General features: G+C 32.3%; 1 protein-coding gene across 2 annotated transcripts; it reads left to right on the forward strand.

The window, feature by feature from the left end:
- The first annotated feature begins 5,054 nt into the window (after positions 1 to 5,054).
- LOC127709485 (troponin C-like) lies at positions 5,055 to 14,520 on the forward strand. Of its 2 annotated transcripts, none has more exons than XM_052215083.1 (5): positions 5,055 to 5,194; positions 5,544 to 5,577; positions 9,229 to 9,372; positions 10,547 to 10,789; positions 13,382 to 14,520. In XM_052215083.1, exons 1-5 carry the CDS (start codon positions 5,192 to 5,194, stop codon positions 13,405 to 13,407), a joined length of 450 nt encoding a protein of 149 aa, XP_052071043.1. In that variant the 5' UTR covers positions 5,055 to 5,191; the 3' UTR covers positions 13,408 to 14,520. The 2 variants fall into 2 exon arrangements, with proteins under 2 accessions (XP_052071043.1, XP_052071042.1); XM_052215082.1 differs by having other exon boundaries at positions 5,059 to 5,194; positions 12,775 to 14,520.
- The last annotated feature ends 1,435 nt before the right edge of the window (positions 14,521 to 15,955 follow it).

Raw genomic sequence — 15,955 nt, forward strand, 5'->3', positions numbered from 1 at the left:
TTATCTCCCTTGGTAATTCTAAACTCTTGAACTTGAACGGTAATTATCTTCCGGAAAAACCCACAAACTGTTCTTCTCAGTGTATAATCTATAAAAAAATACACCTTTTCCCACTTATTTAATGTGTTCTTGCCATACGATGTTACAATGACATAATTTCAATATACGTTCAGTCCCTTTATTCGTACCATAGATATAAATAAAGCCTTTATTTATATCTATGCTCGGCGGACCAAGGGCCACTCCTAATTAATTCATAATCGCTCCAAATTTTTTGAAAATGAAAAGAACCAAAAAATTTACCGCCATTTCGTGAATACTTTCTGAATTATAACACTATCTAAATAAAATTAATAATTTCATTTTTAAAATGTAATCACTCGCCCCACATTTTATTTTAAAAAATGCAATCATTTTTGCAACTGAGGTATTAAAAAAACTGTCTCTAGCTACAGGCAAGGACGTATAACTAAAGTCCTTGCTACAGGCAAAAAATTGAATATTTGCCATTCTCTTAACAAATTTCAGCTATCGATTGCTAAATAAAATTGAGAATGGAAATGGGGAATGTGTCAAAGAGACAACAACCCGACGGCCATAGAGCAGACAACAGCCGAAGGCCACCAATGGGTCTTCAACACAGCGAGAAAATCCCGCACCCGGAGGCGTCCTTCAGCTGGCCCCTAAACAAATATGTATACTAATCAGTGATAATAGACGTCATACTAAACTTCAAATTATACACAAGAAACTAAAATTAAAAATGATACAAGACTAACAATGGTCAGAGGCTCCTGACTTGGGACAGGCGCAAAAATGCGGCGGGGTTAAACATGTTTTTTGAGATCTCAACCCTCCCCCTATACCTCTAGCCAATGTAGAAAACAAACGTACAACAGTACGCACAGTAAAACTCAGATTAAGAGAAGTCCGAGTCCGATGTCAGAATAGGAAACAAAAGAAAATAAACCGTGAAAATGACAATAATACATAAATGGGCGTTTTTCAATAAAAACGTGATTTCTTGTCCCAGCCACTTTTTAAAAAATGTGTTTGATCTTTACAAGTAATTTTTTGTGCAGCCAGTACATTTAATTAGATATAACATTTTTAAGCAAAGAAAAATACTATTTTTTAGAGGGATTAATAAGATATTGATTCCTGAATGGTTCAAAATAATCAAAATGGCATGTCCTTAGACCTCCTAATCAACATTCATACTCTAAAATATTGTAATAAAAGGTAGAAATAAATGTTATTTTTACTTAATATAAGTTCTTTAATTATTCAAAAGTATGTTTAGAGCCAACATATTTTAATAAACAGTTTTTGACAAAGGAATTTTTAATTTTAGAAGGTGTGTCCCTGAGATTCCTGACAAAAAGTCCACTACGAAACGAAGTCATTAAATTTTGCTAATAAACAGTTTTATAAAATTAATGTTTGCAAGATATATAAACATTAGGGTCTTACAATAGAAGTGATGCTTTTACAACGGCAGTTAAATTATTGGCAAAAAAAATTGAGCACATCAAATGGACCAGAGTGATACCGTATTTTTTTTAATGTCCACTACGAAACGTGTCAAATCTCCTTCAGTATCTGGTTTTAAAATTATGACAAAAATATCAGTGTACAGCTTTGTATGTGCTTTGATGAATAGAATCATTTTTGTTACTATTACAATATAGGGATTGTGGGGAAAAAATAAAACATGTGAATATGTCCACTACGTAATGGTCAACTACGAAACAAGTATGAGAGAAAAACGTTTCGTAGTGGACACTACCACTACCATGCAGTCGTTTTTTACTTTTTTTTTCAATTATATTCGTGCAAAACAAATAACAAGGGTTAATTTCATGTAATTTTCAGTATGTTTTTATCAACATAGAATATGGTTGATGTCAACTACGAAACTTTTTGTCCACTACGAAACGGTTTTGTCAACTACGAAACTCATCAAAATGTCCACTTCGTAACATGAGTTGATCCTTCATATGTGAAGTACTGTCTAATCTTTATCGATAGAAAAATGGTTCTCCCATTCAGAAAAAAATGAGATCTTTCTAGTATATAACGTAAAACAAACTGGTTTAAAAGCAGTTTCGTAGTGGACAAATGTCCCCTACGAAACAGTACATAAATTATGAAAAAAATATCATTTTGAAGAGTATTTAAGATTGTACTTTTTATTTACAAACAGGTCTGTAATAGAGGTATTCAAAATAACTCTTGAAATAAAATTTTAGACAAGTTGATTTTCCATTTTTTTTAGGTCTGAAATTCACACTTTTATTGAAAAACGCCCAAATAACAACAGACTACTAGCAGTTACTGACATGCTATATATTTTGAAAAACAATTAAAAATAAAAATTTCGCTTGCTCGTTCCATCTCAAGTTTTAACATAAAAGTCCGAAGAACAAAAATTTAATATGGAGTGGAAGTTTTTATACGCCCGTCAAATTTTTGACGGGACGTATTATGTTATACAAATGTCCGGCGTCCGTCCGTCCGTCTGTCTGTCTGTCCGTCTGTCTGTCCGGCGTAAACATGTCGCACCGTAACTTGAGAATGACTTATCCAAATTTCATGAAACTTAACATAGTTGTTTCTTATGATGGTCAAACGATCTGTATACTTTTTGGTGAAAATAAGATAAAAACTTTTTGAGTTACGGGACTTAGTAACTAAAACAGGTGTGTGTTTTTTTTCACATGTCGCGCCGTATCTCAAAAACAATTTATGATTATTGCTTAAAACTTTACACACTTCTTAGTTATATTAATCTTAAGATCTGTATAATTTTTGGTGATGACTCAAAATTTTATTTTAGAGATATTGAGTATTTTGTTAAAAAAGGGGGAGGGGTTTTTCACATGTCGCGCCGTATCTCAAAAACAGTTTATGATTATTGCTTAAAACTTTACACACTTCTTAGTTATATTAACCTTAAGATCTGTATACTTTTTGGTGATGATTCAAAATTTTATTTTTGAGTTATTGAGCATTTTGTAAAAAAAAAAGGGGGAGGGGTTTTTCACATGTCGCGCCGTATCTCTAAAACGATTTATGATTATTGCTCAAAATTTTACACACTTCTTAGTTATATTAATCTAAAGATCTGTATACTTTTTTGGTTTTGATTCAAAATTTTATTTTAGAGATATTGAGTTTTTTGTAAAAAAAAAAGGGAGTTTTCGCATGTCACGCCGTATGTCAGAAACTATTTATGCTTATTGCATAAAAATTCACACACAAGACGACGGGCGTATCATGCGCTCATGGCGCAGCTGTTTATTGTTTTATGTAATTGACATTTCTCAATGACGATCAGAAACGTGGACAGCTTATGCTTGCAAATGGTGATTGTTTAGTGGTCCCTTAAAACGATAAGAAATCAAAATATATACATGGCAATAGATTTAAATGTTTGTTACATCGAAAGAAATTATCTAAAGCAAAACTAATTCAGCTAGTAAAAGTCCAAAGCATCATATAAAAGGTACCATCTTCACTAGTCAAAGGTTACGATTCGTCCCACTTCATGGTTTAAACTTTACAGTGAAGAGTAAGAGACTGGATCGTAACAATTAGCTAGCGAAGAGGAAAATGTACCGTGGAATTTTAGAAATTTTGTTTCTCCTCTCTTTTTTATTAAAGGTGGGGGTGGGGGCAGAAATATCTACTCACTCACATGTTATTGCATCAAATTAAGTTAAAGACTCTGTTATTTGAAAAAAAATAATGTATTGGATTATTCCTAGATCACGGTAAGTTACTAGACATCTTCGCGGGTGGAGAAGAGGGTGACTGATCGTAACCCTTGGCTAGCCGAAGTTGGTTAACAGGGTGCGAAGGTCTCATACAACCTCCTTGGTTACATAAAGGAAAATATATGGTGCCTGTTTGTCTTTATGAGGTGCCGAACTGTCTAACGGTGCTGATTTGTGTTGGTGCCTAAATGTCTTTCACATGCTGTTGTCGAATATCTTATACGGATTTGTCCTGATGCCGAAGAACTGTGAATTTTTTATCCTGGAAATGTAGAAAGGATGCCGTTAATATCGAGCATGGTGAATTTAAATAGAAGCGAGCGTAGCGATGCGCCAATAATTTTTACGATTGTATGCCCCTCCCCAAAAAAATGTTTCCGATCAAAGGGGGCATACGCATTATACATCCCACTTGAGTCCGATACTTAAGGGAGTACAATAACCCTTAGGGGTTGAATTTATAAACTACATTTATTGTAAGATAGTAAAATAAAAGAAAATAAAAGAAAACAAGTTGAAATATTAAAGCAAATGAAATAAAAATATCTAATACACAAAAAGAGGTAGTCCATTCCCTAAGTTCCTGTGCAAAGCAATTAATTGACCTAGATGACAGGCTATAATATTTGAAATGAGGATTGCAAATTTTTGTGTTTTTTGTTTTGTTTTTTTTTTATTTTGTATTGCCCGACACTACAATTATATTTTTAGAATGGTTTGAAAGTGTGTCGGATAAGGGTTTTTCATTGTTCCAATAAGCCAGTAAATCTTCTATTTGCTTTAAGAGTTTTTAAAAGCATACCATTCTGTTTGAACAGTTTAAAAATAGAATCCATATTCTCAATACCTTGAAAACTTTGGATATTCAAATACAAAACACAAATAATTGTAAAACAAGCGCCCGATATCTTATATTGTTAAACCAAACAATAAAACTATATAAAAACTACGAAAACATGTAAAGTAATAAAAAGGGTAATTATGTTTTTAAGATTATAGAGTGTACGTGTGAGAGGTGGAGTTGAATATAAGTATATTGGGCAAATATGGTAATAAATCATTTCTTCTAAAATCACAGTGCCGTGATTGATAATTATAAGTTGAATATATTAATATTTAATAAAGATATTTTTCTCAAGATATTTCTTATGGAGATTTAATACGATATTTCCATAATCAGTCTATCTAATTAATCACATATTGAACAAACAATATATATACATGATGTGCCTTAAATGGAGCCGGGTGATAGATAACTTACACAGCTGCTTAGCGAACGTGGATCAGATTGCACGGTGCTATCTCGCGCATGAGCAACGGATGTTGATTGCTCTTCCTCGCAAACAAGATAATATTGAAATACCGTCAAATATTTGATCATATCAAAAAGTGGGAATTAAAGTCATATCAAAATGGTAAGTTATATTTCTGTTATTTTTTTGTTTGTTTCCGAAAATTGATAACATCACATATATGTCTATTGACAAATGGCTGTCTAAGCAATACAGAAACATTTTTTTTCACAATAATTTAAGGATGATAAGGGTTATAGATTTGATTATGTGGGTGTTAATGACTGCAGAATAGAAAGTTCATCATCAAGTAGTAGTTACTTAAAACCTTTATGTCCAGGTACACAAATTTCATTCATTTACACAGTCGTGGATAAGTTTTAATTCAAATTGTTTCAGGTTGTTGCTATATAATTTTCAGTTGTCCCTATAATTTCTCCTTTATTGGTATGTTATTAATTTTATTTTTCAGTCAGACTTCAAGGTTACGGAAAAACAGTTTAATGGTAAGTTTTCTTAAATCACCAGACTTCACGTTAACTTATGTCCCCCAATGAATGATGTCCCCTGCGTGCTGAATACCTTTGATGTTCGACCTTGTTGTGGTTATCATGACGATAACGAATATCGAAATTGAGTTTTATAGACTTTTGGTTATTCGTGGAAACAAAAACTGGCGAATCGGCACTTCACACATTCATATTTACTACAAGATAAGCAAACATACGTGTGTTATTCATCTATATTATTGGCATAATGCCAAAAAAAAATGGGTATGTTGCATGAAAATATTCCTGACAAAATTTTTCTCGTATTACTTGTTTCGAGTAAGAAGCTGATTAAACTATCTATTAACAAGAATAAGAAATTTCGTTTATTGAAAGTCAGTATTAATGTTTTTAATTATAAAACATTTATCCGTCTGCAAACGATACATATGTTGCTGCCAAATTTGGGAGGTCACGTGTCAAGACTTGGAATGCGCGTGTTGTAATAATGAATAATAAATTGCAACATGGAACTATTTTTAAACTTTTTTATATGTTTTTGAAGATGATGAAGTGATAAACTTGAAAAAGGATTCACCAAGGACTATCGCATTTATATATATAGTCGCGGAATGTTCTTTTTCATTTAACAGTCTTTCTCGGTGATGAGAAAAATCGCGTAAATTTTCTAATTGTAGTACGTATAGTTGTAAATAAATATATTTATCGATAGAGGCATGCTGTGTGTTTTCTGCATCAGAGATAAGAAGAAACCGAAAAGTAATACACAATATGCACGATAAGCTTCCGTTTGCTGATAAAAACCAGACGTAAACTACTACATGTTTACAGTACCTAATAATGTTTAGATTATTAGCAATTAATGCAGTCGGAGGCCATTAATTATTACTGTACATAATCAATTACACAGTATATAGTTGATTACAGTCGCTGATTTTCTGTATTAGCTAATCCCCAAGTGCGTTAAGATCATAAGGAGCGTATGAGCCGTGGGAGGGAGCAAGTGGGTTGTCCCCCCCCCCCAACTTTTTTGCAAAAAGAAAAATTGACGCATTGTAAATGAAAGAGGACACTGACTAATTTCTAAACTATAATATCGTAGAAAAAATTCGAAGAGTCCTCCATGCTAGTTTAAGTTTTTGTATGTCCATAAAAAAAGACTTTGTGCTGACTCTCGGCCGACTCCAACTTTTCTAATTTATCAAGTTCACCCTACATTAAAACGACACAATCACCATACATACTCATAAACCATATACAACTGAGCAAGCACATCAGCATTTAAAAAAATATTATGAAACAATTGAAAAGGATTATCCTGTATAAGTACACTAATAATACACGAAAGGGTGCGTTTAAACAGGAAAGTGACGAACACGAAATACTCGACTTTATTTATCTAAAAGCATAAAAGCTTTGGAATGTTAACGGAGTTGGAATATTTGGTATTTTCAGAATTTGAATATTATAATACATTTATCGCCTGGTCAGTTTTAAAGATATTGCACATTTGAAATGTTTCAGGTTCAAAATCGTAAATATCCCTTAGATTCATTAAAATCTTAAAATCATATTATAACAACTAACTTGTGCATCCTTGCTCATTAGACCTGTTAAGTTGCAGATGTCTTTGAAAAACGGATAAGATATCGATTTTAATTTTACGGCAAAGTTTGTTAACTTTTTTCATGTTACCAAACTACCCAAGAATTCAAGTCAATCTCCCCTGTCCTCCCCACCAATTTGTTTAATTTATTCGCAAAACAGACTTAGTTTTGCCATTAAAATTAAAAGCGACGTATTAAAATAAAATTTAATGGCTAAAAACTAACCTCTTGACCAGCAATCGCTGCGGTATACAGGCTACGCAATTATGGAATTTATACCGAGATGATGTAATATTACCACGAATGCAGAGATACATAGATAGATATAAAACAGATGTTGAAGTATCATGATCTCTCTATGATAACAAAATATTCATATTTTCTAATCCACCAGACAGGAGAAGCTGTATATAGAAAAGTTCACATTGACAAAATAGATTACAATTTTTATGAATGAATGGGGTATACTAGTATCAATGGTATCATGAAATCGAAAAGAATATGTATTAAACTGATATATACAATTCTTGAAATAATCCCTTATCTTACACAAACTAAAATCTTGTAATTGTAATTTTTCTGTGAGTGTATATACAGCACATATTAAAATATAGAATGGGTGACCTTCAAACCTCTATATATGGGTGACCTTCAAACCTCCATGTACAGTGTATCTACGTATTGCAAAAGCATAAGAGAACCAACTTGGAATGGTATAACACATTTTTTAATGAATAAATGAGTAATAAAAAAGGGTAATTAGCGTCGGTCCGATGAAATTGATGTTGACAACGGAGGAATTCGCTTCCGCAATTCCAGAGAAAAAAATCCTAAACCCCGAACTTTTTAGTGGAAATGAACCTTTTTCTCTACACTGGACAAATGCAAAACTTGCGTGAAATGAACGGCTCAATATCAATTCTTTTATGATAATTGAGTTGAATCTAATGAATCTAAACATGTGTTTAGAGATTATTTTATCAAATTGGTCCACATTGAGGTCCAAAGGGTCCTAAATTAAACTTTTTGTTTGATTTTCATCAAAAATTGAATTCTTGGGGTTCTTTGATATGCTGATTCTAACAATGTACTTAGATTTTGGATATTGGACCATAATAGGTAAATGTCCGATTTCAAATTTTTCAGTTCTTTGACCAGATTCATTTTGTGTCAAAAACCTATGCTATGTCAATTAGCGTCGGTCCGATGAAATTGATGTTGACAACGGAGGAATTCGCTTCCGCAATTCCAGAGAAAAAAATCCTAAACCCCGAACTTTTTAGTGGAAATGAACCTTTTTCTCTACACTGGACAAATGCAAAACTTGCGTGAAATGAACGGCTCAATATCAATTCTTTTATGATAATTACCCTATGTCAAATATTCAATCACAATCCAAATTCAGAGCTGTTTTAAGCTTAAATGTTGTGTCCATACTTGCTCAGCAGTTCAGGGTTCGACCTCTGCAGGAAAATCCGGTTTGCTGTCACTCTTGAAAGCCTCTTGTTTAGCAATAAAATGCAGACAGAGATTTAAACATAACTTTAGAAACAGTTGCATATATTCCCTTACACCGAATATTTCTATTAACTAGCAATAATTGGATTATTCACTCTAATAGACGACACAACACTGTACTGCATCTTGCTGTGGTGTACCGTATTTTGACCATCTGGACAATTCGGCTGTGTAATACAGATTAATGCACCAAGTTACAACAAACAGCAATATCCGGGGTACAAAAATCAAATTGAGTCTCGGAAAATAGCAGGTGAAAATCTTTATTCATAAAAAACATGTGTTATACCAAGCCAAGTTGGTTCTCTCGTGCTTTTGCAGTACATAGATACACTGTACATGGAGCTTGAAAGGTCACCAATACATTGAGGTTTGAAGGTCACCCATTCTATAATTTGAAGTGGTGTTATATATCATTTTGAAAGTTATCCATAACACCTACCGTGAATATGTTACAGAGATTGTTTTTTCTTGTATCAGTTCAAAGCATTAAATAAATATGTTTTTTTGTGTATCATTTCAGATGCTCATAATACATTCAATTTATTCGACAAAAAAGGAAATGGACATGTATCAACAAAAGAATTAGCAAACATCTTTAAAAGTTTAGCTTTACAAATTTCTGCAGACAAATTAAAAGAATGGGCGGATGAAGTTGACGAGGAAGGTATGTATTTATAGTTTAACAAAAAAAAAGGAGCCCAGTATCGCACACCTGGCTCACTGTGTATCATGACTAACTGAAATCTCGAGCTGTCAGATGGTATTACTCAAATTGCAAAATAAATTTCAGATTTCTACTGTTAGAAATGTATATATTTAATATTTAGTTCTCACGTTCCATCATGTTCTCCTTTAGCCTTACTCAGCAAAAAAGTAAAAATAAAAAAAAAAAAACGATAATAAATGTTTTTCTGGAAGGGGCGGTTTACAGAATAGAGAATAATGGGCAAATATTGCAGAATAAGGTGCAAAAAAAAAATAAGCAAAACAAGTAAAGAATGGAGAATAATGGGGTGCTTAATTATAATGAATAGAGAATATTAGACAAAATAAATCAAGAATAATAAAAAAAGGTCTAAAACTTAAAGAATAAAAGAAATGAAGATACAATTGAGAATGGAAATGAGGAATGTGTCAAAGAGACAACAACCCGACCAAAAAAAAAGAAAACAGCCCAAGGCCACCAATGGGTCTTCAACACAGCGAGAAAATCCCGCACCCGAAGGCGGGCTTCAGCTGACCCCTTAACAAAAATGTGTAATAGTTCAGTGAAAATGGACGTCACACTAAAATCCGAAACATATAAATGAACTAAAATTAAAAAAAAACATACAAGACTAACAAAGGCCATAGGCTCCTGACTTGGGACAGGCGCAAAAATGCGGCGGGATTAAACACAGCAATACGAACAGTAAAACTCAGTTTAAAAGAAGTCCGAGTCCGATGACAGAATAGGTAACAGAAGAAGCAAAATGATAATGATACATAAATTAACAAAGGACTACTAGCAGTTACTGACATGCCAGCTCCAGACCTCAATTAAACTGATTGAAAGATTATGTCTTCATCATATGAAAATCAAGCACAATCCCTCCTGTTAGGTGTTTAGTACCATACCATCATAAAATATATAAGAAGAACATAACCCGTATCATGCCAACAACTTGTTTTAGAATAAATGTGTTTCTGATGTAAAGACCCGCTATCCAGACCCTCATTTGTGTATCTGATAATATAAAATGTTTTCTGAAGCGAATGTTCACAATAAAACGATGACATTAATAACTAAGACACATATAACAACTTTTTAAGTAACACCCGAATTTTTATAATTACAGCACTTGGTTATATGGAATGGGAAAATTTTAAAATACTTTTTGAACGTAAATTGAAAGAAGATGAAGATGAACGAGAATTAAGAGATGCCTTCCGAGTATTAGATAAACAAAATAAAGGAACAATTCCAGTTGATGATTTACGGTGGATTTTGAAAAGTTTAGGAGACGATATAACGGAAGAAGAATTAGATGATATGATTGCTGAAACTGATACGGATGGAAGTGGAACAGTTGATTACGAAGGTAAATCTTAATGTAGTCATTCAAAACAAAACAAAATCGAAAAGTGAAAGTTAGAGTTACTATCTATATTTCGAGAAAAAAATTGCCTGAAAGAACAAGCGGCCATTAACCTATATAGGTATTTTGTTATAGTAGTTTTGTATTAGCCTAAATGCTACTGTATGATTAGTACAGACATTTGCGGTGACGAGTCATTTTTTTTATGAATTTTAGTATATTTTTTTTATTTGTATCTTCGATATTAAATAAACATGATTTTCATAGAGGTTCTGGACGGATACAATAGCCTATGATGAAAATATGAATACGTCTTTGTATACATATAATGCTAAATCCAAAACACATAATGACAATGTTGCTTAAACAAAAACACATAATGACAATGTTGCTTAAACAAAAACACATAATAACAATGTGAATAATTTAACATTAATGTATAATATATTTATATACATTAAGGTATAATGCTTAAACATTATGACAATGTGAATACGTTTATACATGATCATATAATTATGAAATCAAAAACATATAACAACAATGTGAATACGTTTATACATATACATATAATGCTAAAACATAAATAAATACGACAATATGAATACGTAATTGCTACATTTATAACACGTAACCCATTATCACATTGTGTTTACACCGAAAACATTAAACTATAATGGCAACATGAATGCATTAAAACATAAAAATAATGACAATATGAATTCACAGGTCAAGTCACTGTATCCCTCCCTTCTTGGCTTATCGAGCAATCTGATTTGCATAATTGACAAAAGCCCTATGTGTTGCTCTTTCTAGAATTTTCAGTAAAGGACAAAACAAGTTTTTTTCGAATATGACCATAGCTGGGAAGGGGCCTTCATGCTTTCCATTGAGAAAAAAAACCAACAAAGAAACCCAATCAACAACAGTTAATACATATTTAATCCTAGCTGTTATGAAGCTGAGGTTTATCCCAGAACCAGAGCAGGAATGACATTTAGTAGTACATTGAACAAACGCGTCAAGTTATACAGAAATTTTGTTATTAAAAATAGACATAATCCATAATTCTTACATTGGTAGATAATTGTTCAAAATCTGCAGGCGTAGGACAGTTTAGAAATCGGAAAACTACCACGTTAATTGCTAGAGTTAACCCGAATTAAATTATTGAATTATACGTACCTACAAAAACACTATCAGTAAACCTCTGGGTGCAAAGGAATTGCTTGCTTGCTTGAAGTAGCCCCAAACTGACCGAACTGCTTCTATCTAGGCTTCAATTGAAGGTTCAAAAATGTACGATGACCTTAATTTTGACAACCATGCAATTGGAATCGACAACATTTTTTCCCGAATAAGAACTAAGATTGACAGATTAGAAACTTCAAGACATACCAAATATAAGTTGTTGTTAGCAAATGGTTCTAGAAGCTGCAGTACAGGAGAATGCTTATAATTGAGTCTCATCCAATCAAAACATTGAACTTTTATTAATGCGGGTAATAAAGCTTTTTTTTTTAGTTCCGGTTCCCGAGAAAATACCTCGTCTGAAACCTGACTTAGTTTTTAATTCCATCAACTTCACATCTTATTCTTTTTGTGCTCTTGCTATGTTAGCAGAAGTAGAAATTATATTTTATTTTATATCCTAGAAGTTCTATAGAGTTTCAGTTTGGTTTGTTTTATAGAACAGTTGTAGTGTTATATAGACAAATGTTATTAGAAATTTGATTTCACAAAGTCAAAGTTCTCTTGGTCTTATTAAGGCTTATTATAGCAAACTCTAAATATAGTATTTAAGAGCCAATGTAAACTTCAAAGATTTTTTTATATTTTTTGGTATTTGAATTTTAAGTAAAAGAGAACCTTGACGTTTTTTATTAGTTCTATTTTCAAACTATAGAATATCTAATTAGAAAATATCACTTTATAATTAGTTGTGCATTTGCATGATTATTTAGTATATTCATTTTTGTTTTTTACAGAATTCAAAAGTCTGATGACCTCTGATTGAATGATTGTCACATGAGGGAGGGTACAAGTTCCGGTTGTTTGCTACACATGCACGCATGCGTGATTCCAACTGGTCGCCATATATCAATATTTCGTAGAAGGAAGTCATCCTGATCAGTAAAAATATCCCACGTCATATTTGAGCAATTGTCAGCTAGAGACACTGCTGCGTGCCCCATCCTCATGTATTTCAAACAATCTACCTTTTGTATGAGAAAAAGTCGATGTTTATATCTTTAAGATGATTGTGTCTTCCCATCATTCCATATTTAACATGCGCACTAACTGCCTGCTTCATTTCTTGCTCTATATGTCTGTTAGAAAGTCTACTATTGCTTTTTGCATTTTAAGCTAACACGTTAATAATTGCTTGACACTGACTAGTGTAATATAAACAAAATACATTAACCTGTATGATACTCGTCGGCAGATTCCGTATCGTAGCAAAACGAATTCAGCCGAGGTTTTCCCGAATAATTATTTCAACACCGCAATACATTGCCAAGCTAGTCTATCAAGCGTTATCTGCAGCTTGTCTTTGGCGCTGCTGAAATATATTATTTCTTCTATTAATTCCAGAGTTTTGTAAACTGATGTTGGGTTGAGCCGGACGATGGAGAAAAAAATCCTTGCAACTTAATTCGACGTTCCATGGAAACGGAATATTTCGAATTGATTTAAATTGGTTCTCTGAGATTGATGTCTATTTTGAAAACATTTAACGTCAATTAGATCAAATTAAATGGGATTGTTTCTTTGCCTTTTCTAAAAAAAAATAAATGAAAATTTGCATATAAATGTTTTGAACATCATGAATGATTTAAATTTAGTTATATACAGAACAATTTACAGGGCAAGGACTTATCTAGAATATTTACTAACACGAAACAAAATTGGTAGACTTAAAATATAGATTTAACAACCGATATATGTATATGAATTAAGAATAGCATAAATAAACATCATTCTCGAAGGCCAGTTTTTTGTAAATGTTTGTTAAAAACGATTAAGTGTGTTTAATTGTTGTTTTATATTAAAATTTATATTACTTGATTGTTTATATATTTTAAAAAAACCCATCTACTTGTACATCAACCATTTTCACTTGTATGTATTAAAAGTCTTCATGTTCCAATAAAAATTGCATTTTGTATATCCATTTTAAGCTGACTTAACCATGTCATTTGATGCTTGGCGTTTAATTATCAGTGATAGAAGTCTTTTTACTTTATAATTGCACCAAATAATTTCAAATCTTAAACACAGAAGGATGCACTTTGCATGAACAATTACTGCAGAAAATTCGCACGAAATCTTTTACTAATGCTTTTTAATATATATGAAAATTACTTCATGTCCGTGTTAGTCTTTCAGGGTCTCTGGAAATCTGGAGAAATATCAGTGCATCTTATTGGTCAAAATATCTTTTTAATTTATAACTTTGACCAATCAAGATGCATTATGAGTTAAATTTTGACTGGTTAAATATTTAACTTGACCATATTTGACCAATCAAAATGCTTGTAATTAGACCTTAGAATTCCAGAGACTCATTGCAGATAATTGGTGATGTTTCTTAACGTAGTTGTTTTTTGTTAATTTGGGAAGACCACAATAAATTCTCAGAGCAAATGTTGTATAACAATGATAATTTATTAAGTGTTCCAAATATATATGTCATGTTCTCCTGTGACATTATAATAAAATTACCATGATGATACTAGTGTTGTCTTTCTATTTGAAGAACATTGCCAAATACGACAGGGAGTATTATGAACAGCATTTTCATGAAATTGGTATATTTGCACATAGCTCAGTTTAATTAGTGGACGAGATACCCGAAATCAATAGGGCAGTTTCTTGTATTTAAACTTAAAATATTACAAAATATATGATGGATCCAATTCATCCTTCGTTTTCGCAATAGATGTAGGAGCCAATCAGAAAGCTAAGAGATGATGGTATAGATTTATTTTGTAACTACCAATTGCTTATATTTCAACCACTGTCAAGACGAGATCATTGTGTGGTATAAATATCAACCATGTTTTGTGCTATAGCTCTAAGGCTCATTTTGAATGTGCTAGCCCAAAGAGTGAGTTGTCAATAAGACGTGTCATTCTAAACAAACATTGTGATTCCGAATCAGTAAATGTTATCTCTCCAAAATGACACGTGCTTGGTATAAAAGCAGCCAAAACCAATTTTAAAGTCTTTGGTTTGATCCCGCAGGGGATTTTTCCTACTCAAGGCTAGCCCTCTACTTTGCGACCACCAAAGGCAGTCTAAAAGCAATGGGCTGCTTTATTGATCTGTGTATTAGTACTCTCTCTTGATAACTGAGTTTCTTGTTCGAATTTTTTTGTTTTGTTTGAGTTTCTCTGGGATTCATTGATCATGCTGATGTACAATAAGCAAAAGCAAAATGAAATTGTAGTTTCGATAGGTATTGAACAGTAATTTCTGCTTTCATGTTTATAGATATGTCATAATATTGGGTTATTAAACACCAATGAAACCGTTCTCAAATACTAGTAAACTTTTTGGAAATGGTTGTATATTTATACATTATGCAAATCAAAACAGACGCTCTCTCAGCACGGGTTTTACTGCAAAATGAATCTAATACAATATCTCAGTCAACGAATCGGGTTTTGATAAAAGGAAACAAATGTGTGGTATATGTCAATGACACAGCAACATAACAATACAATACAAACCTAAATCTTCCAGCTTAAACATTTATTTAATGCTTTTAAATAAGAGAAGTTTACTTTAAAGTTTTTATGTTAGTCCGAGTATTTTTGTTGTTTCTGTTTAAACTTTATATGTGAACTCCTGTCCATGCTTCTACCTGAGTGAAATGGTAAATTACAGCTAGTAATTGATTTTTGATTGATTGATTGGTTATTAAGTTATTTCCTTTTGCCGCAGCAGCGGCGATGATCGATTTTGGAAACTAAAGGATTCTCACAATATTGAAATTGATACACCCTTTTCTGGACAAATAAAGTTAAGATACAGCAATGTCTTCACACAGTGTGAATTTTACGATAAAGCTCTCACTTTCGGAATGATTAAGCTAATAAATTGTACATTGAGACGGTGCTTTTGATCTTGTTGAAATAAAGAAGTCAGAAAAGAAGTTGAATC

This window comes from Mytilus californianus, unplaced genomic scaffold, assembly GCF_021869535.1.
Source record: "Mytilus californianus isolate M0D057914Y unplaced genomic scaffold, xbMytCali1.0.p SCAF_7, whole genome shotgun sequence".
Lineage (NCBI taxonomy): Eukaryota > Metazoa > Mollusca > Bivalvia > Mytilida > Mytilidae > Mytilus > Mytilus californianus.